This window comes from Stomoxys calcitrans, chromosome 4 (genome assembly GCF_963082655.1).
Source record: "Stomoxys calcitrans chromosome 4, idStoCalc2.1, whole genome shotgun sequence".
Taxonomy (NCBI): Eukaryota; Metazoa; Arthropoda; class Insecta; order Diptera; family Muscidae; genus Stomoxys; species Stomoxys calcitrans.
Genome location: NC_081555.1, coordinates 145953448 through 145978802, shown reverse-complemented (window position 1 = coordinate 145978802; position 25355 = coordinate 145953448). Strand labels below are relative to the sequence as shown.

Sequence of the window (25355 nt, the reverse complement as noted above, 5' to 3'; positions counted from 1 at the left end):
ATTCTTATCCAATACGGTTGAAATTTTGCACATGACGTTTTTGTATGACTTCCAACTGTTCCAAGTATGGTCTAAATTGGTGTATAACCTGTTATAGCTGCCATATAAACCGACTTCCCAGTTTGACTTTTTGGGCCGCTATTATTACTCGATTAGCCTGAAGTTTTGGAGGTGGTGTTTTTCCTTGACTGGTGTTTGAAAAATTTAAGATTTTTGACTAAAGTTTTATTTAATCCTTGATTTTTTGTACTTTTTATATTTTTAATTTACATTTATATTAATTGTTATATTTTTTTAATATTTTATTAATTTTTTTCTTTAACTTTCACTTTGCAGCTAAAATTGCAATTTTTATTCTTAGTTGTTTGGTTTATAAAGTTTATTCTTTTTTTTTTTTTTTTGTTTGCTTACTAAGATCATACTATTGGAATATATTGAAGGAAATTTCCAAAAAGTGACATCATTTAAAATTTAAATTTTAAAATACAAAGCTAAACATGTTTCACCCATACCTTTCTTCCATACCCTATTGCTAATCATCACAAACAATGTAGAATGCAAATTCTATACAATTTCACCATATGGAAACATCTGTTAACTATAAACATTTAAATCGGAAATATTTTATCACGGAACTGTGTAAACAATGCGATTTATAGCAGATACAACTTTTCAATTTACACTTTTAATAAAATTGTAGTATTTAATAGTTTGTTCAAATTCACATTTCTCTGCCCACATATATTCCCAAATCATATATAATTTCATGACATTGCTCTCATTTACCTTTTTGATTGTCTTTCATTTATAATGAACAGACAAACAGACGATCTCTAAATTTAAAACTTAGAAAATTTGTTATGAATTGCAGGCAATTTGAATGCAAAACTGCAGCACTAAATATTGAAAGATTTATGCGGACACATTCTCTTTTAAATTTGCCGTTCTTATGAAAATGCAATCAATTATCAACACTCAAAACAAGGCACTCAATTTTATTTATTTATTTTTAGTAGAAAAAATCGCTTTTATTTTTCAGTTTTTATATCGTGTCGATTTTTTTTCTTTAAATTTCAAAAATTTTCTTTTTTTTTTTAAATTACTACAGATGTATTTTTTTTTGCACCACAATTTGTTAATTTTCTCCAATTTTTCAATTTTTAAATTGCTCTAACGAAATCCCTTCGATTTACGCTTTTCCTTATTTTTCTGTTGTTTTTTCAAACATTCGCGCTGAATGCGTGTACGGGGCGTTTGGATGTGTGTGCGTGCTCTTTTTTTTGCTTTTTCACTACCAACTACTATTTTTGAGGGAATTTTCCCAACTACTTTCCGTTGAGGTTGGTTTTTCTAACACGTTTGCACTAAGGCGACTTACGTACGCGTCTAAATTACACACAAAATATGCGAATGCGTTATACTCTGTGTTTGGGAGGTTTTTGATTTGACAACGACAACGACAAACGATTACTACGACGACTTTGCTGTTGCTCGTTTTGTTGATAACTGAAATCAGCGCGAAAATGTCTTTTTTATATTTTTTGTCTTTCCTCCTACTACAGCTGCTACAGCTGCTGCTGTTGCTTCTTCTTCTTCTTTTGTGATTTTCTTTCACCTATCCTCCTGTGTTATTTTTTGTTTTTCTTCCTCCTCTCCTATCTATTGTCGTTGTCATTGTTGTTATTGCAAATTCGTCCCTGCTCTCTCTCTCTCTCTCTTCACATTGCTTTGGCTGCTACGGCTTTCGACATTCAATTTCTATTCTACATTGCACCAAAAATACTCGCATAAGCTCTTCAACGCTTACGTGTTAGTGTGCCTGCATGTGGGTGTATTTGTTTGTGTTTTGGCCTCTTGGTGCTTTTCCATCCACAACAACTGTTGTTCCTTCTTTGTTGTTGTGCTTGGCGTTGGTGTTGTTTGCTTTGGTTTTTTTTTTGTTTCTTCTGTGAGCAATGTTCTTCTTCTTCCTTTGCCTTTCTCTTTGAGTATTGTGTGCATGGGTCTTTTTGTTTGTGGCTCCTTGTTAAGTCCGATAGGGATAGTGAGAATGTGGGTGAGCATAGGTTTGTAAGAGAGTTTATTTTTGTTTTATCGGATACATGCGTGAGTGTTGTTTTGTGTCTCCATAGTGGGCTACAGTTGTCATTTGTTGAATAATAAATGAGCTTTTTTCGCACAGTGTTTCGGGGTAGCATTACGAGCATGGCGTTGAGATAGGTGAGGTAAGGTTAGGTTGAAAAGAGGGTGTAGATATTAATCCGCCCCATGATACTATAGACATACACCTAAGCCAGCAATCGACTTGTTGTGTGCTCTAAATAATAACAAGTAGCTATGTTAGGAATTCCGTGTTACTTACAAAATTCGTTTAATTGTTTCCCATGCCACGACCCTAAGTTGGTTCATGTTTGCTATTGTGTCCCCACCTAAGTGCCGGTATCTGTTAGCAGTGAAAGCCGGGCAATGATATAGAAAATGCTCCAACGTCTCCTCATCTTCCCCGCATGCCCTACACATGTTATCACTTGCCACACCGATTTTACATAAGTGAGCTCGTAGTCCTATGATACCTACAGCTATACTGACCACCTTCTTACTTCCTTTCAGTAATAGCCTCGTCTTCTCATGATGTGGATCTCCCCATGGGGTTTTCGGCGTCCTACCGACCGTTTCGCTGTTCCACAGGGTAACATGCGTATTCGTCGCCCACGCCCTTAACTCGGAATGCGTGGATCGGAAAAGCTTCGGTTTAACCAAGTTCATTGACGGCAGTCCTCCAGCCTTCACCTCCAAATCGTCTGCTTTCTCAATCACAGTTACTCCGTTATCACCCGGCACCCTAACGATGCAGATCGTGCCATCCGCAGAGAAGGGGATAATCTCCTTCTTACATTCCAAGACTGTTCGTGATCTTACCGTCCTGGTTGTTATTGCCCTTATGATCTGTTTACTGTCCGTAAAGATATTCATATTCGACGTTCTCGTGTTAATACCACACCACCTCACGCATTCTATGAAATTTAAATTGCCGAAATTTCTATCGCCGATTCCTTCGGAAGTTGGCGTGCTTTCGACGGACGAAAAGCCCGGCAGAGGACCAGTATACAAACAGAATTCCAACAGACATAAAGACTGGCGACAGACAGACAGAAAGGCAAACAGAAAGACAGATAGGTTGACAGCCAGCAGACAGACAAGCAGAAATCTAATCAGGCAGACAAGCGGATAGGCAGAGAGTGACAGACAGGCGCAAGGACAGACTGATAAAAATACAGACAGACAGACAAACGGACGGAAAGATACGTAGATTGACAGATAGAAGGACAGACAGAAAAACAGACAGACAGACAGACACACGCGGAAAGACAGAGAGAGTGACGGACATGTGGACAGGCAGAGGTAGTGACGGACAGGTAAACAGATAAACGGACATACGACCAAATTGACAGGCAGATAGACAGAGAGACAAACAGACAGAAGGACAGACAGAAAGACAGACAGAAAGACAGATACTTGACAGCCAGCAGACAGACGGACAAGTAGGCAGACAAGCGGAAAGACAGAGAGAGTGACGGACAAGTGGACAGACAAAGACAGTGAAGAACAGCTGAACAGACAGACGGACATACGACCAAACTGACAGGCAGATAGACAGAGAGACAGACAGAAAGTCAGACAAACAGACAGCCAGAAAGGCAAAGAGAAAGACAGATAGATAGACAGCCAACAGTCAGACAAGCAGACAGACATGCGGAAAGACAGACAGACAAGCGGAAAGACAGAGAGAGTGGCGGACATGTGGACAGACGGAGAGAGTGACGGACATGTGGACAGACAGTGACGGAAAGGTGAACAAATAGACGGACATTCGACCAAACTGACAGACAGACAGACAGAAAGACAGACTGACAGACAGATACATGACAGCCAGCAGACAGACAGATAAGTAGGCAGAGAAGCGGAGAGACAGAGACAGTGACGGACAGGTGGACAGACAAAGACAGTGACGGACAGGTGAACAGACAGACGGACATACGACCAAACTGACAGGCAGATAGACAGAGAGACAGACAGAAAGATAGACAGAAATGCAAAGAGAAAGACACACAGAATGATCGACATTAAAACAGACAGAGAAACAAACGGACGGATGGACATCACTGTCAGAAGTTTTCTGAAAGGGCAAGGGCCACCAGCCTTTGCCTTTTTTTGATAACGCCGGATTTCGGAGATGGGTAAGCCAATTTAAGCGAATATTGGTCTGCACCCAGTAGTATAGAAGTGTAGATGAGACTGTAAAGAAAAAAAATGTGACTCCCCTAATCACACTTTGGGAGGAATTAAAAAGATAAAGAAATGTAAGAAAAGAGTAGAGATTGGTAAGAGTCTATCCTACACTCATTTTCAAGCCTTTTACCTCTTACCAAAAGCCAGCTACTCCCTCGTTCTTCTTCGTTGGATGACAGACCAGAGCGTTCTGTCAATCCGGCATCCATGTAAATAGATATTTTCAGCGAATAGATCCTGGTAAGTTGTTGTTCACCAAGTAAGTAAGTTAAGTTGTTCACCAAATGGCACGACCGGCGCACAGTGGGAGAAAGTCGAAAAAAATACTAAATAGTTAAAAAATATGACGTGTGAGAACGTGTAGAGATATCTCTTTAAAATTTTAAATGGTTAGAGCAGAGGTGTTAGCCTGTGCAAAATTTCAAGGCCCCAAGTTGTCCAGGCGCCTTTTGGCTGGCTCCTAAAGTAGATCATCTAGGTATTTCGAAAAATTGTTCGAGCTGCCAAATGTTCATTTGTGGCCCCATTTTCAAAATTCTATTTTTGGTGTATAAAACCGTACTGTACTTCAATCCAAGGCCTTAGGGTTTGGCCATAAATTCAGAGTCGGTCAATTCCTAACCAGACATTTATTTTCGGCTGTGGTAAAGGCACAAGTCTCTGTCCTGTGTGGGGTGTCTAGGAGTGCAATCTCACCCCCAATCCCCGCGAATGGGATATATATACCAATCATGACAGTACTGGTCTCAAAATAATGGTAAGGGGGAAGCCCCTCGCCGTAAAATCCTCCTAAACCAGACATTTTTACCAACCATCGCTAGAAATAGGATTCTATCGGGTAAATTCCCAATGATAGGGTATTTATTGGATATTTACCCAATAAATACGTATTAAATATATTAAATTTTCAAATATTTTTTTTTTTACATTTTGAACCATTTTTTTCTACCAGATTTGACAGGAATGGTTAGGGGTTTTCCAGAACTCACTGTGCCAAAATTCATTGAAATCGCATGAAAAATGATCATCTTATGGGCTCTGTATCGGGAGATCGGTCTTTATGGCAGCTATATCCGAATATTGTCCGATCTGGACAACATTCGGCAAAAAGGTGTAGAGGTTTACCAAAACCCACTGTGCCAAATTTCGGCGACATCGTCTTTTATGGGCCCAAAACCTTAAATCAAGAGATCGCTCTATATGGCAGCTATATCCAAATCTGAACCGATCTGTGCCATATTGCAGAAGTATGCCGAGGGGCTTAACTCATCTCACTGTCTCAAATTTTGGCAAAATCGGATAATAAATGCGCCTTTTATGGGCCCAATACCTTAAATCAAGAGATCTGTTCATATGGCAGCTATATCCAAATCTGGGCCGATCTGGGCCAAATTGACGAAGGATGTCGAAGGGCCTTACACAACTCACTGTCCCAAATTTCAGCAAAATCGGATAATAAATGTGGCTTTAATATGCCTAAGACCCTAAATCGGCGAATCGGTTTATATGGCAGCTATATCCAAATCTGGACCGATCTGGTCCAAATTTAAAAAGGATATCGAAAGGCCTAACACAACTCACTGTCAAAAATTTCAGCAAAATCGAATTATAAATGTAGCTTTTATGGGCCTAAGACCCCAAATCGGCGGATCGGTCTATTTGGGGGCTATATCAAGATATAGTCCGATATAGCCCATCTTTGAACATAACCTGCTTATGGACAAAAAAAGAATCTGTGCAATGTTTCAGCTCAATATCTCTATTTTTAAAGACTGTAGCGTGATTTCAACAGACAGACGGACGGACATGGCTAGATCGTCTTAGATTTTTACGCTGATCAAGAATATATATACTTTATAGGGTCGGAAATGGATATTTCGATGCGTTGCAAACAGAATGACAAAACAAATATACCCCCATCCTCCGGTGGTGGGTATAAATGAACTTGAAAAAGAAAAAAAATTCTTGCTTTTAGTGAAATTTCCCAAATGAAAATTTCCTCCTCCCTAACAACATATCAATATTCCGGACCAAATGTCTAGACATGCGGCACATCCGTCTAATATCAGATTGAACAAATAAAAACGCATTGAGCTTGGCTGTGCCGATCTTTTGATGCCCACCACCTTGAATATATATATTATTCCGATTTTATTATAACCCTACTATATCCCCATTAAGTTCGGCCGTGCCAAACTTGTGATAACCACCACCTTAGATATATTTATTATCCCATTCTGTTACATATCTACTATACCCACCTTAATATCCAAATATGGGCCGATCGGGATCATATTTGGTTCGGGTGCCGAGAAACTTGATACAAATCACAGTTTCAAATCGAAGGCAAATCGGGTAGTAAAAGCGATTTTTATGGGCTTAAGAACCATAACTGGCAAATCGATTTATCTTGTACCTATATCAAAACATGCTCCGATCTAGACTATATGCGGTTCGGGTAGTGGGATGTCCCAGTCCAAACCAATAATCAAGATTTCATCAAGAAAAATTCTTGCAGTTAGTGAAATTTCCCAACTGAAAATTTCCTCCCCCCTAACAACATTTTGTCGACTACACAATTGTATGCAATTGTCGTATGAGCTAAGACAACAAACCTTTTGCCAGTGAAGCACAAACCTCAGAGATGAACATTTTAAAGGCATTTCCCAAAAAGCTACAAAGCAGGTGTTTGTTTCCAAGTGAAAGCTTTTAGGGAATATCTAAAAGCTTTTTCTCTCTCTCACACTCTCTCCCTCTCTGACAAGCCCCTACATCTCATCCTTTTTTACATATCTCTTTTTGGTATATTTTCTTCCTTCTACTCTTCTTTTAGCTTCTGCGCATTTCATTCTTTGCCTGTTTGTTTTGATTTCCCTATCCGTTCTTGCATCACTCTGAGAGTTTTTTTCTTTTGGGAGTAAAAACAGCTGATATATGCTATCTGTCTGTTTTGGTTTTCCACCAACAATTTATTTGCTCAAACTGCCCATTGCTTTGCTATGACCGTGCTGAGTGAGTGAGTGGCCAGTGTTTGTGTGGGATGTTCAGCTAAAAGCAATTATTTCACTTAGTTGTTGTTTGCGCTCCCACAATTGTGTCACCTATTAAAAATTTCTTTGGCTTAATTTATTTTCACAGTTTTGTTTTCATTTTTTTTCTTTCTTTTGTCGTTACTGTCTCTCTCTCTGCGCCTCAGGGTTTGAGATTTTGGTCTTAGCAAATTTCATTTGTTCGAGTATTTTCCTGTTTTTATGTGGCCATCGGCATTTATTATAAAATTCCTTTTATTTATTGTTTACATTATGGAAATTTCATTATCAAGTAAGTGATAAATTTTGCTTCATTTTCATTCGTTGCCTTCTTTGCTGGCTTTTGGTGTGGCAATTTGTCTTTTATTTTATGTTGGCAATTTGTGGGCTTATTTATTTTTAGATTATTAAGAATAATGGATATTTTACTACCCCTACAGCACAGTTTTGGTGCAGGGCATTGGTTTGCAACACTTAGAAACAGAAGAAGTAAATCCTAGGCTAAGTAAAATGATCGAAATAGAAACACTCATGTAAACAAGGAACAGATGGTGAAGTTTTAAAAAAGTCGTGATACTATTACAGCTTAACATTTCATTGAAATTTTTGTCTTTGGACAAAATTTTGTTAAAATTTAATGTTTGGAGAAATTTCATTAAAAAATTTCATAAAAATTTCATTTAAACTACACGTAAAAGAAAATTTCGTTGAAATTTCATAGCAAGGGGACATTTTCTTGAAATTTCGTCTCTAAAAATTTGTCTTCAGCGAAAATTCTTTTTCGACATTTTATTTTATTTATTAAAATTTTGCTTCTAGAAGAATTCCATTTAAATTATGTTCTTAGAGAAAATTTTACTTAAATTCTGTCTATGAGGAAATTTTCATTGGAATTTTACTTGCTCACTTAGGTAAAAATTTAGGATCAAATAACCTGGGAAAACGTCCCACCCCCAATACACCGGTCAATATAAATGAGAAGAATTTAGAATTAGTGCTTGGAGGGCTGCCCCACCCTCCAAACTTAGCAACCGGACATGTGTGAGCCCATCTGTACAAAATGGGTCTCAAATGAATGGTCTCAGGGAATAGTCCTCGAATCTGATATTAATATTCTGGACATATTTTGTTCAGGTACCGAGAAGCTTGATACAAGTCACAGTTTCAAATCGAAGGTAAATCGGGTAATAAAAGCGATTTTTAGGGGCTCAAGAACCATAACCGGCAAATCGGTTTTTTTGGTACCTATGCAAAACATGGTCCGATCCAGACCATATGCGGTTTGGGTAGTGGATGTCCCAGTCCAAACCATTAATCAAAATTTCATCGAAATCGGGTAATAAATACGTCTAGATGGGTTTCTACCGGGTAAATACCCAATGCTTAGGTATGTGGGAGCCCATTTTTAATATCTTCCCATATAGGGTATTGAGGCCATAAAAGATCCATTTATTTCCCGAATTCAATGAAATTTGGCACAGTGTGTTCTGGTAAACCCCTACCGATTCTTGTCAAATGTGGTACAGATTGGACTATATTTGGATATAGCTGCCATGTAGACCGATCTCCCGAAATAGAGTATTGAGCCCATAAAACGAACTTTTTCATCCGATTTTTATGAAATTTTAAACAGTGAGTTTTGGCACCCCTATTAACCTTTTTGTTGAATATCGTATCTATTTACGATCGACTACGATAGACGTTGGAAGTAGTAAAACAAGTCTTTGTTCCAAATTTCAGACAAATCGGATGAAAATTGAGGCTCCTAGGGGCTCAAGAAGTCAAAACCGGGGATCGGTTTATATGGTGGCTATATCAGTTTATAGACCTACTAAGATCGTACTTGGCATGGATGTTGGAAGTCATAATACAAATCTTTGTTCCAAAGCTAAGCCAAATGGAATGAAAATTGAGGCTCCTAAGGGCTCAAGAAGCCAAATCGGTTTATATGGGGGCTATATCCAAATCTGAACCGTTAGACCCATTTACAATCCCCAACGACCTACATCAATAAGAAGTATCTGTGCAAAATTTTAAGCGGCTAGCCTTACGCTTTCGACCGCTATCGTCATTCGGTCAGACGCACGGAGGACGGACAGACATGGCTAGATGGACTCAGAATGTCGAAACGATCCAGAATATAAAGGGTAATTTTTTAGCTATTATCTTTTTCGAAATACTGGTTTAAACAGCTCACGCACGTTTCGTGTTTTGTTTCACTGTCAAACATCTTCAGTTTGGTCTAAAATTTAACCACGAATCGTCTTACAAACGAAAAACGCTTCCAAATTATTGAATTTTATTATCAAAATGCGTGCTCTGTTAAGAATGTTCATCGCGCGTTTCTTCTATTAAGCGACGAAGCTCATTTTTGGCTCAATGGTTACGTAAATAAGAAGGATTGTCGATTGTAAAGTGAAGATCAGCCAGAAGCATTGCAAGAACTACCAATGCATACTGAAGTAGTCAAAGTTTGGTGTGGTTTATGGTCTGGCGGCATCATTAGTCCGTACTTCTTCAAAGCAGTATTGTCGACTTTGGAGTGAGGATCAGCCAGAAGCATTGCAAGAGCTACCAATGCATCCCGAAAAAGTCACAGTTTGGTGCGGTTTATGGGCTGGTGGTATCATTGGACCGTACTTCATCAAAGATGATGCGAATCGTAACGTAACTGTGAATGGTGAGCGCTTTGTTATACCCACTACCGAAGGATGGGGATGTATTAATTTTGTCATTCCATTTGAAACATATCAAAATATCCATTTCCGACCCTATAAAGCATATATTGTATATTCTTGATCAGCGTAAAAAACTAAGACGATCTAGCCATGCCCGTCCGTCTGTCTGTTGAAATCAAGCTACAGTCTTTAAAAGTAGAGATATTAAGTTGAAATTTTTAACAGATTCTTTTTTTGTCCATAAGCAGGTTAAGTTCGAAGGTGGGCTATATCGGACTATATCTTGATATAGCCCCCATATAGACCGATCAGCCGATTTAGGGTCTTAGGACCTTAAAAGCCACATTTATTATCCGATTTTTCTGAAATTTGGGACAGTGAGTTGTGTTAGGCCCTTCGATATCCTTCGTCAATTTGGCTCAGATTGGTTCAGATTTGGATATAGCTGCCATATAGACCGATCCTCCGATTTAGGGTTTTAGGCCCATAAAAGCCACATTTATTATCCGATTTTGCTGAAATTTGGGACAGTGAGTTGTTTAAGGCCCTTCGGCATTTCTCTTCAATTTGGCCCGATTTCCACTTAAGTGGCCGTAGTAGCTACCATTTTCAACCGATCTGCACAAAATTTGGCACAGACTGTTTTGTTACTGATCTTAACATATCTGCAAGATTTCATTAAAATCGGTTCAGATTTAGAAATAGCTATTGTGTAGTCGGCTCCGCCCGACTTTTGCCTTTTCATTACTGGTTCATCTTAGCGGCGTCATTAATGCTATCGACCTGGTCGCAGAAAAGCTTCCATAAGGTACGTTTTGTGTAATACATATCCTTGATCCGTGCGTTATACATATCCCAATATGCTTCCGCTTTTTGATGACGTCCTCTGTTATAAAGTCTGAGGACCTTTTTCCCAATATTGTTTAACATTTAGATTTCATTGCAGGATATTGTCCGGCTATAGACCATTCCGTTTAATGCTTTCTATTCAAAGAATAGCACAGCAAAGAATGTGTGAATGTGTGTGTGTTAAAAGCATTTGACCGACTTTCTGTATCGCCATTTCTGATTCGCCAAAATCTTCATCAGCAGAAATTTAGTTTACATTGATTAAATGTAAATATAATTTTTAATTACATTTTTTCCTTACTTAAATCTCCCTATATAAGAAGCTGTAAAAAACTGAATATGATGCATTAATCGTCGTGAAAATATTTTAGTGGCCATTAGCATTAAACATAACTTTCCATAACACCCATACATCCACGAGGCATCTCATAAATCCTCGTTTTGTATGATGGAATACAAAAGCAAATCTGAATATTCGTTTGTGGCAATGATGTTTTCTCCTGTTGCAGCATGAATTTTCCTCCTCGCTTGTCTCTTACGATTAAATAAAATTCCTTTAAATCCACACACAAGCCGTAATGGAGTGCAAATATTTGCTTGCAATTATTTTTTTTTTTTTGTTAAATTTTTATTTATTTATTTTTTTTTTTCTCAATGAAATCTGGCTCATTGCCTTGAACGGGATGTAGGGATAAGAACAAAGAGAAAACAGTATCCAGAGCAGATAAAACAAAACCAACAAACACATCGTTTGGATGATGCGAGTTCAGTGTGTCGAACTGTCGGCAATGAACGTTGCGAGCTTTGTTCCAGATTATTTGGCGTTAATGGGCTATTTGGGGAATTTAATAATTTCAAGTGGCAATTGAAAATGGTCTGCGTGTGCGTGAGCACGCTCAATTAAATGTCTGTTACAATGAAAAAAGAAAGAACAAAAATATTAAATGAAATATTAATGAGTGGAAATTGAATGGGAAACGCAATTGTTTCAAAACGGTTTATGGGTGTTTGATATTGTCAAGATTTTCCTTCACTTCAATTAAAAAAAATAAATTTTTTATATTTCTAATTAAGAAAAATTTATAAAAAACAAGTAAACAGGCGTTAAGTTCGGCCAGGCCGAACTTTGGATACCCACCACCTCGGGTATGTATGTAAACCAACTTTCATCAAAATCCGCTAAAAATTGCACCTTATGTCCCATAGCATAACTGCTATGGGACATAAGGTACAATCGGGACATAATTGGTACAAGTCATTGTTCAATTGTGTATAACAAAAATATTGGTCTTTTTGGTAGCTATATCTAAAAATAAACCGATCTAAACCATATTCAACATGGATGTCTTAAAGCCTTACATAAGTCAATGAGTCAAATTTCAGTTAAATCGGATTATAAATCGCCTTTTTTGGGGCCAAGACTTTAAATCGAGATATCGGTCTATATAGCAGCTATATCCAAATTTGAACCGATCTGGGCCAAATTGAGGAAGGATGTCAAAGGGCCTAACACAACTCACTGTCTCAAATTTCAGCAAAATCAGATAATAAATGTGGGTTTTATGGGGCTAAGACCCTAAATCGGAGGATTGGTCTATATGGCAGCTATATCCAAATCTGGACCGATATGAGCCAAATTAACGAAGGATGTCGAAGGGCCTAACACAAATCATTGTTCCAAATTTCAGCAAAATCGGATAATAAATGTGGCTTTTAGGGGCCTAAGACTCTAAATCGGAGGATCGGTCTATATGGCAGCTATATCGAAATCTGAACCTATCCGGGCCAAATTGACGAAGGATGTCGAAAAGCCTAACACAATTCACTGTCCAAAATTTCAGCAAAATCGGATAATAAATGCGGCTTTTATGGGCCTAAGACCCTAAATCGGAGGATCGGTCTATATGGCAGCTATATCCAAATCTGAACCGAACTGGGCCAAATTGACGAAGGATGTCGAAGGGCCTAACACAACTCACTGTCCCAAATTTCAGCAAAATCGGATAATAAATGTGGCTTTTATGTGCCTAAGACCCTAAATCGGCGGATCGGTCTATATGGAGGCTATACTGTCCGATATAGCCCATCTTCGAACTTAACCTGCTTATGGACAAAAAGAGAATCTGTGCAAAGTTTCAGCTCAATATCTCTATTTTTGAAGACTGTAGCGTGATTTCAACAGACAGACGGACAGACGGACGGACATGTCTAGATCGCCTTAGATTTTTGCGCTGATCAAGAATATATATACCTTATAGGGTTGGAAATAGATATTCGATGTGTTGCAAACGGAATGAAAAAATGAATATACCCCCATCCTTCGGTGGTGGGTATAAAAATGGCCTATGTTGTATTTACCCGGTCTAAGGCAGCATTGCAAATGCAATTTTGCCCATTAACATACCATTAAGGAACTGGAGCAAACTTCTCACAAATCAATGAGTTCTGTCCGATTCAATTTTAAGCTCAATGATAAGGGATCTCCTTTTTATAGCCGAGTCCAAACGGCGTGCCGCAGAGCGACACCTCTTTGGGGAGAAGTTTTTACATGGCAAAGTACCTCACAAATGTCACCAGCATTAGGAGGGGATAACCACCGCTGAAGAATTTTCTGATGTTCCCGCCAGGATTCGATCCCAGGATCCCAGGCTACGGTGGCATTAATAGAGCCTTATTATTTCGTTGACTCAAGTCTCAAGTCTGTTACACATTAAGCATGTAAGTATTTTGTATGCGATGAAAATCAGACCTTACCCCTTTAGTTGGCACATACTACCATAACTCTTTTCTTGTAAACGGGACCTAATAAGCTGAAGTTCGCAAGATAAATATTCTTCTAGTCCTAATGCACAGACAAAACATACGCCCTACGAAGGCGATGCCATTGGTACTTAATAATTGAGCTGATAAGCCATCGGCTCCTGCTGCCTTGTTGTTCTGCAGCCGGGCTACTTACGTGCTGACCTCATTCTGGTTAGACAGTATATATTCAATGCCATCACAGGGGGTGGGTTATGGGGTTGAGAAAAACTTGCTTTCCACATACTCCAACAAATTATCTGCGATGACATTTTCTATGAAAATCAAATTTAGACTAAATTTTACATGAAAATCTAAGTTTTAAAGAAAATTTAATTTCGATAAAATCTTTCGATAAAAATCGATTATCGACGAAAATTTCGATAAAAAACCAACATTTCGACGAATTTTTTTATTATACCCTACACCACCACTGTGGTAGAGGGTATTAAAACTTTGTGCATTTGTTTGCAACGCTTAGAAGGAGAAGAGTTAGACCCATTGATAAGTATACTGATCGGCTTAGAATCACTTCCTAATTCCATTTAGCTATGTCCGTTTGTCTGTCCATGTATTCTTGTCATCAAGTTACAGCTCGAATTTATTGTCCGATTGTCATGAAATTTTGCACAAGTCTATTTTTTGCCCAAGGACGAACGCTATTGATTTTCAACGAAATCGGTTCAGATTGGCCTTTTAAGGCTGTAGAAGCCAAAATTTCGGTCCGATATTTACAAAATTTGGCATGAGGTGCTTCATTTGACGTCTTCATATGTGTGCAAAATTTCATAAAGATCGGTTCAAAGTTAGATATAGCTCCCGTATATATCTTTCATCCGATATGGCCTTTTAAGGCTGTAGCAGCCACAATTTTTGTCCGAGCTTTACCAAATTTGGCCCAGGGTGCTTTATTTGACGTCTTCATATGGCTCATTTGGACTTTAGGCACAATTTTGACCCGATTTCTATAAAATTTAGCGTGAGTTGTTTTATTTAAAGTCTCAATGCGAGTGCAAAATCCGATATATATCTCTTGTCCGATATGGTCTTTTAAGGCTGCAAAAGCCACAATATTAGTCCGATCTTAACAGTACGAGGTATTTTATTTGACGTCTTAATACGTGTGCAAAATTTCATAAAATTCGGTTTAGATTTAGATATAGGTCCCCGATATATCTTTCATCCGAAATAGACTTTAGCCTGTAGAACCCACAATTTTCGTCCGATTTTGCATGAGACGTTTTATTTGACATTCCAATACGTGCCCAAAATTTCCTTAAAATCGGTCCTTATTTAGATATAGCTCCAATATATATATATATATTTTATCCGATATGGACTTTTAATGCACTAAAAGCCACAATTTAGGTCACATCTCTACAATATAGGGCGTGAGATGTTCTATTTGACGTCCCAGTATATGTCATCAAAATTGGCAAAAGCTTCGATATAACTCCCATATAATCCTTTATCCGATATGGCCTTTTAAGGATGTGGAAATTCAAATTTGTTGTCCTATTGTAGAAAAATCCTACAAGTTTCTATTTGATTTTTCAATAGGTATCCAAATTAAAGTCTGACTACATTTCGAGATAAGTTATACATATAAAAAGTACTACGTACACCAGATAGGGTATTATATAGTCGGCTCTGTCCTACTTTTGCCTTTCCTTACTGCTTTTTAATTTCTTTTTTTTTGCCTGTTAGGCCGAATATCATTTCATTTCACAATATCCTTCGGGACGAGCTTAATGATTAAAGATTTTTTGCAATGGAAAAGGAATGCTAGAGATCACACCACACCAATCACTATGGGACGCATTCATGGTTGAAAGACTTCTCAGCCATAGAGGAGGCTTCAAGGGCCATACATTAGTAGGTCGTACTTAGATCGAATATACAACACAACACTCACACCAGTTTGACAGCCTTCACACAAGTTGATCTCTTTGACCGCATGTTTGTTTTTATACCCTACACCACCACTGTGGTACAGGGTGTTATAAGTTTGTGCATTTGTTTTCAACGCTAAGAAGGAGAAGAGCTAGACCCATTGATAAGTATGCCGATCGACCCAGAGTTACTTTTTGATTTACCCATGTCCGTCTGTGAGTTAATGTATTCTTGTAATCAAAGTGCAGGTCGTATTTGTTGCCCAATCGTCACGAAATTTCGGACATTTCCCTTTATTTTGGTAAAAATCGGTTCAGATTTAGATATAGCTCCCATATATATGTATCGCCCGATTTGCACTTTAATGATCGTAAGAACTGCAATTTGAACCGATCTGCACAAAAATTGGCACGGATTGTTCTATTACTGATCGTAACCTTTCTACAAGATTTCGTCGAAATGTGGAGAGATTTTAACAAGGCTGCCATACCAAATGGTACAGTACGTCCCAAATGTCGCCAGCATTAGGAGGGTATAACCACCGCTGAAAATGTTCATGATGTTCTCGCCAGGACTCTGAGGCTGAACGCCTCATAGGCGGACATATTAACCTCTGCGCTACGGTGACCTCCCTTCAATAAAAATTATTATTTTTAAGATAAAAACAGAATAACGATGCGTCTATCCATGCGCTACAGTGGCCTATAGTCAACAAAAATTTTGAAAAATTGTTCAAAAAAAATCAAAATTTAACGCACAATAATGTACAAAAATCCCGTTTTGTATAATTTTTCCAAGAACATTATTCATCACCTCCACTTAGATTTCAAATTCCCAAATTTCCACATAATTACTCTTCCATTAAAATCTGTGATGTTGATGAACACACACCAAAACTTCCACGGAATACAAAATTGATATGCGGTAGGCATTTACGACAAATATCGACCAAAATCCCTTATTAGTGCTATATTTCAAATTTTAATTAAACTATGTACGTAACTACTCTTAAATTAACCGTAAAAACGGTGCAAACTCTGCTGTGTCTAGTGAGACGAATTTAAACGCCAAAATTCCTATTTGGCAGGCCATGTGAGAGGTGTGAAATCCTTCATGACATACCGCACGAACAGAATGACGAATGGTTATGGACGGACAAACAATTCAGGCTTAACTGCCACTACTGTTGTCGTCGCCGACGACATGACATATGACAGAGCAATGTTGCGAATTCAAGAGTGTGGAACAAACACACACACGCACACACACACACAAATAAATCCATTCTCTCATACATGATACACAAAGGTTGCTGGTAGAATACGATTCAAATGAATTTATTGCTTGGCACACAAACAGAAAAACGGCCAGCAACCAACAACAGTAACAATAACAACATTATGGGCTAATAAATGAAGTAAAACAACAACATTACATACTACATACATAATAGCGTACACAGGGGTGGCATAGTTGTAAACTGAAAAGCAAATAGGTCTAAGTAATAATTTCTAAAGAAAGAATTTATGAACTCCTGTAGATAAGAGAGGTGAAAAGTGGTCAAATTTGAGCCCCTTTATCTCTCTCCCTATATTAGGGTTACGAATCATCAAACTATATTTCCTGAAAGCCCATTTCTGTTCTGTATACCTGTACTGTTCAAATCAATCAACCAAAAGTTGCAGAATCATTTTCAGTACGTTTGCGTTTTGAACTACTTTGCGTTGTAATAGCAGCTGCCATTCGTGATCTATCTTCTTGTTGAAGCAACATCTGTTCTTCAACAACAAAACTTACTCCACAACGCCATCTGCAGGATATGGTACGAACTACATCTCAACAGCTGTAGATGACAACGACACGATTAGTACAACTTGTCATCTAATCAATCAGTCATCTGTATTACGTTCGCCCATTTGCCTTAAAATAAAATAAAACAAGTAAAAGCGTGCTAAATTCGCCCGGACCGAATCTTGGCAACCCACCACCATGGATTCTGAAAAAATATGGGAGCTATATCAATTTGAACCGTGCTTAGCGCAGTTGTTGTGAGTCATAACAGAACACTGCATGCAAAGTTTCAGCCAAATCGGACAAAAATTGCTGCTTGTAAGGACTCAAAATTCAAATTGGGGGATCGGTTTATATGGGAGCTATATCAAGTTATGAACCGATTTGAGCACAGTTGTTGGAAGTCATAAAAGAACACCATGTTCAAAATTTCAGCCAAATCGAACAAAAATTCCGGCTTATAAGGGCTCAAAAAGTCAATTCGGGAGATCGGTTTAAATGAGAGCTATATCAGGTTATAGACTGATTCCGATCGTACTTGAGACAGTTGTTGGAAGTCATAACGGAACACTACATGCAAAATTTCATCCAAATCGGACGAAAATTGCGGCTTGTAAAGGCTCAAGAAGTCAAATTGGGAGATCGGTTTATATGGGAGCTATATCAGGTTATAGACCGATTTGAACCGTGTTAGGCACAGTTGTTGAAAGTCATAATGCAAAATTTCGGCTAAATCGTACAAAAATTTAAGATTGTAAGGGCTCAAGAAGTCAAATCGGGAGATCGGTTTATATGGGAGCTATACCATGTTATTGACCGATTTAGACCATACATAGCACAGTTGTTGGGAGTCATGACAGAACACTATGTGCCAAAACACAGATTTGAGCCAAATCAGACAAAAACTGCGGCTTCCAGGGTCAAATCGGGAGATTGGTTTATATGGGAGCTATGTCAGGTTATATACCGATTTGGACCGTACTTGGCGCAGTTGTTGCAATTCATAAGAGAACACCGCGTCCAAAATTTCAGCCAAATCCAGGACCTCAAGAAGTCAAATCGAGAGATCGGTTTATATGGGAGCTATATCAGGTTATAGACCGATTTGGACCGTACTTAGCCCAGTTGTTGGAAGTCATAGCAGAACAAAATTTCAGTCAAATCGGGTGAAAATTGAGGCTTCCAGGGGCTAAAGAAGTCAAATCGTGAGATCGGTTTATACGGGAGCTATATCCAAATCTGAACCGATATGGCCCATACGACCTACATCAATATTAAGTATCTGCGCAAACTTTCAAACGGCTAGCTCTTACGCTTTCGACCGCTTTTGAGATTTCGGCGGACGGACGGACTAGGCTAGTTCATCTCAGAATATCGAGACGATCAAGAGTATACTTTATGGGGTCCCAGATCAATATTTCGAGGTGTTACAAACGGAATGACTAGATTAGTATATCGCCATCCTATGGTGGTGGGTATAAAAATGGAGATATTGAGATGAAATTTGCATAGAATCTTTTTTTTTTTGTCCGTAAGCAGGTTAAATTCGAAGATGGGCTATATCGAGCTTTATCTTGACATAGCCTCCATAAAGACCGATCTGCCGATTTAAAGTCTTAGGCCCATAGAAGCCACATTTATTATCCGATTTTGCTGAAATTTGAGACAGTGAATTATGTAAGGTCACTCGAAATCATTTTTCAGTTTGGTCCAGACCTATACAGATTTGGATACAGCTGCCATATATACCGATCTCTCGATTTAAGGTCTTAGGCCCAGATCGGATCATATTTAGATATAGCTGCCATATAGTCCGATCTCTCAACTTAAGGTCTTGGGCTCATAAAAGGCGCATTTTTTCCGATTTCGCTGAAATATAGGACAGCGAGTCGTGTTAGGCTCCTCGATATCCTTCTTAAAAATGGTCCAGATCGGTCCAGGTTAGAATATAGCTGCCATACATACCGATCTCTCGATATAAGGTCTTTGATCCATTACTTATCCAAACATTTGTCCGATTTCGCTGAAATTTTGGACAGTGAGTTGTTTAAGGCCCTTCGACATCCTTCTTCAGTTTGGCCCAGATCGGTTCAAATTTGGATATAGCTGCCATATAATCCGATCTCTCAATTTAAGGTCTTGGGTCCATAAAAGGCGCATTTTTTGTCCGATTTCGCTGTAATTTAGGGCAGTGAGTTGTATTAAACCACTGGATATCTTCCTTGAAGATGGCCTAGATCGGTCTAGATTTGGATATAGCTGCCATATGGACCGATCTTTCGATTTAAGTTCTTGACCCCATAAAAGTCGCATTTATTATCCGATTTCGCTGAAATTTGACACAGTGACTTATGTTAGGTTTTTCAACAGGTCCTACATGGCTCAGACCGGTCTATATTTGTATATAGCTGCCAAGAAGACCAATATTGAACCACAATTTAACAGTTACTTGTATTTACTGACTGAAATATGCCTGTTCACGAGGAAGATGAAGGTGGGCTAATTTAACGCACCACGTTTTCTCAACAAGACGATTTCGATATTTGACAAGGACAAATACTAAGGTGTGGTCTTAGGCAGGAAACTGAATTGGAAGTATAATATTCAGGAGCGTACCGAGAAGGCTCACACATGTTGGACACTATGTAGACGGGCCGTAGGCTCAAAATGGGGCCTGAGTCCGAGGATAGTCCTCTGGCTCTACAGGAGCGTGATTTGACCAAAGCTTACTTACGCCACAGAAGTTTGGTGAACTGCCATGGAGAAAAAATTGCAACATAAGGACCATACAACAGGTTCAGAGAACTTGTTGTTTTGGCATAGGCGGAACGATGCGGACCACACCTACTAGGGTACAGCAAACTATTCTATATATCCGACCCATTGACATGCAGATTAAGTGTGAGGCAGCCACTGCGGCTATGAGACTTAAGGCGATGGGAGAATGGATTGAGGATGGGAGCAGCTCATACCATCGCGGTAAAATCGAGGCGACGATAGCAAACCTGGAAGGAAGGGAAGAGGTTTCCGATCGAATACCTGAGATGAACCTCGAGGTCGAGTGCGAGGCACTGCTGTCGGCGGCACAGTCTTGGATTGACGAAACCCTAGTATTGCCATCTGGAAGATCATGTTACACGAATGGATCAAAGCTAGAGGACAGAGTGGGCCTGGGGGTTTACATTGAGAACCCAGGGACCGAGATCTATTATAGACTGCCTGACCATAATACGGTCCTGCAGGCGGAGATCTGGGCGCTCACGGAATGCGTGAAGTGGTGTGGTGCTAACGCGAGGACGTCGAGTGTGAGCATCTTTACGGACAGTAAAATGGCTATAAGGGCAATAACAACCAGGCTGGTAAGGTCACGAACAGTCCTGCACTATAAGAAGGAGATTAACGCCTTCTCTGAGAATGGCAAAATCCACATCGTTTTGGTGCCGGGCCATTACGGGAGTAAGGAGGAATAAAAGAGCAGATGATTTGGCGGTGAGGCCCAGAGAACTGCCATCAATAAACTTGTTTAACCCGAAGCCTTTCGGGTTGACGCAGTCCGAGTTAAGGGAGTGGGCGACAAATACGCATGCAACATTGTGAAACAGCTAAACGGTCGGTAGGACGGCGAAAATCCTATGGGGGGACCCAGATCATGAGAAGACGAGGCTATTACTGAAAAGAAGTAAGAAGGAGGTCAGTATAGCTATTGGTATCATGACAGGAAATATAGGATTACGAGCTTACTTATGTTAAATCTGTGCGACAAGTGATGTGTAGGGCATGCGGGGAAGATGATGAAACGTTAGAGCATTTCCTATGTCACTGCCCGGCTTTCGCGTCTAACTGATACCGGCACTTAGGTGGGGACACTATACCAGACATGAACCAATTTAGGGGAGTGGCAGGGAAAACAATTAAGGATTTTGTAAGTAGCACGGAATTCTTCACTTAGCTTAGGTGTATGTCCATAGTGGCATGGGGCGGATTAATATCTGCACCCTCTTTTCAAACGTACCAAACTTGTATTTATTGTACCTGAATGTCCGTGCCCAATTTGGTTCAAATCGGACCATATTTGGATATTGCTGCTATGGGTACATAAATAAGGCACTTTTCACGGGATTATGTCGAAATGTGATTTACATATATACCTGAAGTGGTGGGTATCCAAAGTTCGGCCCGGCCGAACTTATTGCCTTTTTACTGGTTCTTAAAGTTATTGATAGTTGTGCCCTTTTGCACATTAGTTGTTGGCATTGCGCCTTATCCATATGAGAGATATGTGAGCTTCAATGTTTTCGTGATATGGTACGATTTGGGTTTGTTCTAGTTTTCTCTTCTTCTCTGCTGCTGCTTTTATAGTAATAAAAGCAAAAGAGCGCATCACAATTCTCTACAAGGGAGAGACAGCCCATACATATGTGTGTTTATTGGTTTCTGAAATGTTAAATCCCCCAATGGGTGTTGTGTGTGTGTGTGTATGTGCGCCTGTCTATAGGGGAGCCACCATGCTATTGGCCTGTATGTGTTTTTTACAATTCTGCTTTAACGAGAGCAAAATCGAAAGCCAACATTATCAGAGATGCAGCAACAACAACAACACATTGACCTTGTATGTTTCGCACAATTTCGCTGTTGGCGTTTGTGTTGCTTTTGTTTTCGGTTGCAACTGCGGGCGTTATCATTATTTTAGTATTATTCTGAAATGTTTTCGTTTGGTATTTCTCTTAATCTTTTATTTTTTATTAATTTGGTTTAAGCTTTTGTTTATAATTTTCTTTTTTTTTCAAAACATTTGTTTGAGAGAGGGTGGAAAGAGAGAAAACAAATGTGTTATTGTTTGAATTTTTCCCATGGATTATTGTCATTCTTGTTTTTTATGCCTGGGATAAACATTTAAGCTTTGTCTGTTTGTTATGCGAATGTCGCTGTTTTTAGTTCCGCCTCTTGTTGTGTTTTTTTTTTCATTATTTCACTACATTTTTTTCTGTTCGTTGTTGTTGTTAGTCTTTTATATTGTCGTCAATGACATTACAACATTCACAGAACGTGTTGTTATGCAGCCGACAGGTGGAAATGTTTTTCTTTTCGCTTGATTTTCAGTGTCATGGTGGCGAATTAGCGATAATTTATTTTTGACATTGCCAACAACCATACGCATAACAACATGCCAAGAGTTCAACGATGCCGGATGATCACTGATTTTGTAAAGTGGCGATTGTTGTTCAAATGAATATAATTAAATGTAAATAAATGATACTTTACACTAGAAAGACCAACCAGTCATTTTGACATATCTTTGAAATTCATTCGCAATTTTCTTCGAAGAAAAAAAAAATTGTAAGAAAATTTATATAAATTGGTGTAACCTTAACATTGAACGCGTCGTTTTATTTAAATTTTTTGTTTTTACGGAGAACTATATGGTATACCTAGATTGACTCACTGTTCACCAAATTTTATCAAAATACTACTAAAAACCTAATTCGCAGAAGAACATATGAATTCTTTGATTAAATGGAAGCGTATTTAACCGGTAGGTTAGTTAGTTTTAAGTGGCAGTCTGCCATCAGACTCACTTAGACGTTTTCGTCCATTGTGACACCACAGGAAAAGAAGAAGGAAGATGCCTTCTAGTTTTTTAAAAGCCCAATAACTAACGATAGTTCACATCCGCTAAATCAGACACGTTCTTAAAGGAATGAGAATTTGAAGTGGAACTCCTACTGACTGCCATCCCTCCACTAAGTCTTGTCCACCTCCTAAGAAATACTTCCCCGGAAAAGGTGGCCAGCTTTGCACCAGTCGTCTCGTCTTCAAAGGCCCTACTGAAATCCTACACCGCCTCATCGCGCCTATATCTCTAATGTCTGCATAGTACGGGCATTCCTTCAGTACATGCCTCCAGTCCTCAGGTCTCCCACAGTAGCACAAATCAGTCGTGAACAAATTCCTCTGATGCAAAAATGCATTAAATGAACCATGTCCCGTCAGTATAAAGCCCAGACTTAGGCCGAAGCCAAAGTCCGGGCGGTCTCGTACGAACGTCGTGTCACGAATAAATTCGTAAGTCACCCGACCATTGTCACTGTTCGTCCATCTAGTTCTCCACGTATCATCAAGACGCTCCAAAAGGAGTGCCTTGAGCCGCCTAACATCCCCATCTGCAAGCTCCGATGCGTTGAGCCAATCCTCACGCACTAATGGAATTCCCTTTTTCACACTATACTGAACGACCATGTAACTCACGAGTAAGTCAAGCGGGGGCGCGCCAAGCAATATCTGTAGTTCATCTGTCGAAACAGTCCTACACACAGGTAAGCAAGCCAGCATTGTCACCCGCTGACAAGAGAGGATCTTTTTTCGTCCTAAGACTGTCGCAGCAATTTCGTGCCATACAGGCGCTCCATAAGTTGCGCAAGCAACAAATAGACCACCATATATGGACCGAACAGCGTGACAACTAAGACCCCAATTACTTCTCAAAACACGCTTGACCATACCGGCTTCTCCAGTCATCTTCTCGTTCACCCGATCCAAATGGACCAGGAAACCCATTCTCTCCGAAACAGGCGATTTGCAACTTTTGCCCATGAACATTCCACTAAGCAACAGGGGAAAGCTTCTCACATATCGATGAGTGCAGTCCGATTCAAGTTTTAAGCTCAATGATAAGGGGCCTCGCTTTTATAGCCGAGTCCTAACGGCGTGCCGCAGGGCGACACCTCTTTGGAGAGAAGTTTTACATGGCATAGTACCTCACAAATGTTGCCAGCATTAGGAGGGAAAAACCACCGTTGAAAATTTTTTCTGATCGCCTCGCCAGGATTCGAACCCAGGCGTTCAGCGTCATAGGCGGACATGCTAACCTCTGCGCTAGGTTGGCCTCTCCGAAACAGTCACTCCCAGATATTTGACGAGTGCTACATTCCTGATGCTAGCTCCACCAGATCGAATCGTGAGTGGACGATTCCGCGACAAGATGCCCTTGAGCAACATTGTCACGGTTTTGTCCTCCGCGACGTCAACACCAACACGATCGCTCCATTCGCGCACAATGCCCGTGGCAAGCTCACCGCGAGTTTCCAGAGCAAGTCTGGAATCTCCTTCAACCAGGATGAGCAAGTCATCCGCATATGCACTGATTTTGAAGGACTCAGCGAGACGTCCCAGCTGGGGATCCATCATGAGGTTCCATATATATGGAGCACAGATGGAGCCCTGAGGGCAACCACGCTGAATATCCTTCCAAACCGTATCGCTAGCACCAACCACGCAGCTCTTCTGTCACAGAAGTAATTACGCCAAAGAGAAAGTTCCCGACATCCTATTTCGCCTAATCTCGTGAGTACACTACGCCATGAAAGGTAATCAAACGCGCCTTTGAAATCAACAAATATGCCAAGGACATATTTGGCGCTCGATTCTCTCACACAGTTCTCTTCTCTCTTTTCCTCCCGAAAGCCGAACTGGTATGGAGAAGTACCCTCCTCGTAGCCCTTCCTAAATCTTGTCACCATTATCCTCTCCAATACTTTTGCAAGCACGGGGAGGAGACTGATGCCCTGATACGATCTTGGATCGGGCTATTTCAGAAGGACTACGATTCGAGCACATTTCCACGTACAAGGGAAATAACCTACTTCGACACATCGTGTGAGGATCAACTCGACATAGTCAGGTATAGCCTTCCAGATGCTTTTACACATCAGTACAGTCATACCGTCTATGCCAGGTGACCTCCCACTTCTAAGCCGGCAAACACTACCCACTATCTCGACCCTTTCCAGACTTGGAGGAGGCACGATCATCTCCATACTGGGAGCTTGTTCGTGCCCATTCCCATCGGGAAAAAACGTTCCCATTAACACCCTAACACACTCGTTCCCAGAAATCAACTCATTGTCCCCCACTTAAAAACCGCCCAGGTCACCCTGGCTAGAACCCTGTTGCCCACCGCGCCGGCACACCCGGTATACCCTGCCCCATGAATCATCTCTGTTGTCCTGTGCAAATCTCCTAAAGTGAT

The 25355-nt window shown here is 39.8% G+C and overlaps 1 protein-coding gene across 8 annotated transcripts in view; it reads right to left on the bottom strand.

Annotated features, from left to right (window-relative positions):
• Nucleotides 1-25355, bottom strand: part of LOC106082675 (cytosolic carboxypeptidase Nna1) — a 334059-nt gene that overhangs the window by 257896 nt on the left and 50808 nt on the right. Inside the window, exon 1 of one of the 8 annotated variants that reach the window (XM_059367896.1) lies at nt 787-1506. The exons of the other annotated variants lie outside the window; for them this stretch is intronic. Within the exon in view, the coding sequence (XP_059223879.1) occupies nt 787-805 (19 nt within the window). The 5' untranslated portion in view covers nt 806-1506. Of the gene's footprint in view, nt 1-786; nt 1507-25355 lie in introns of those variants that run through there. 8 annotated transcript variants of the gene reach the window in all.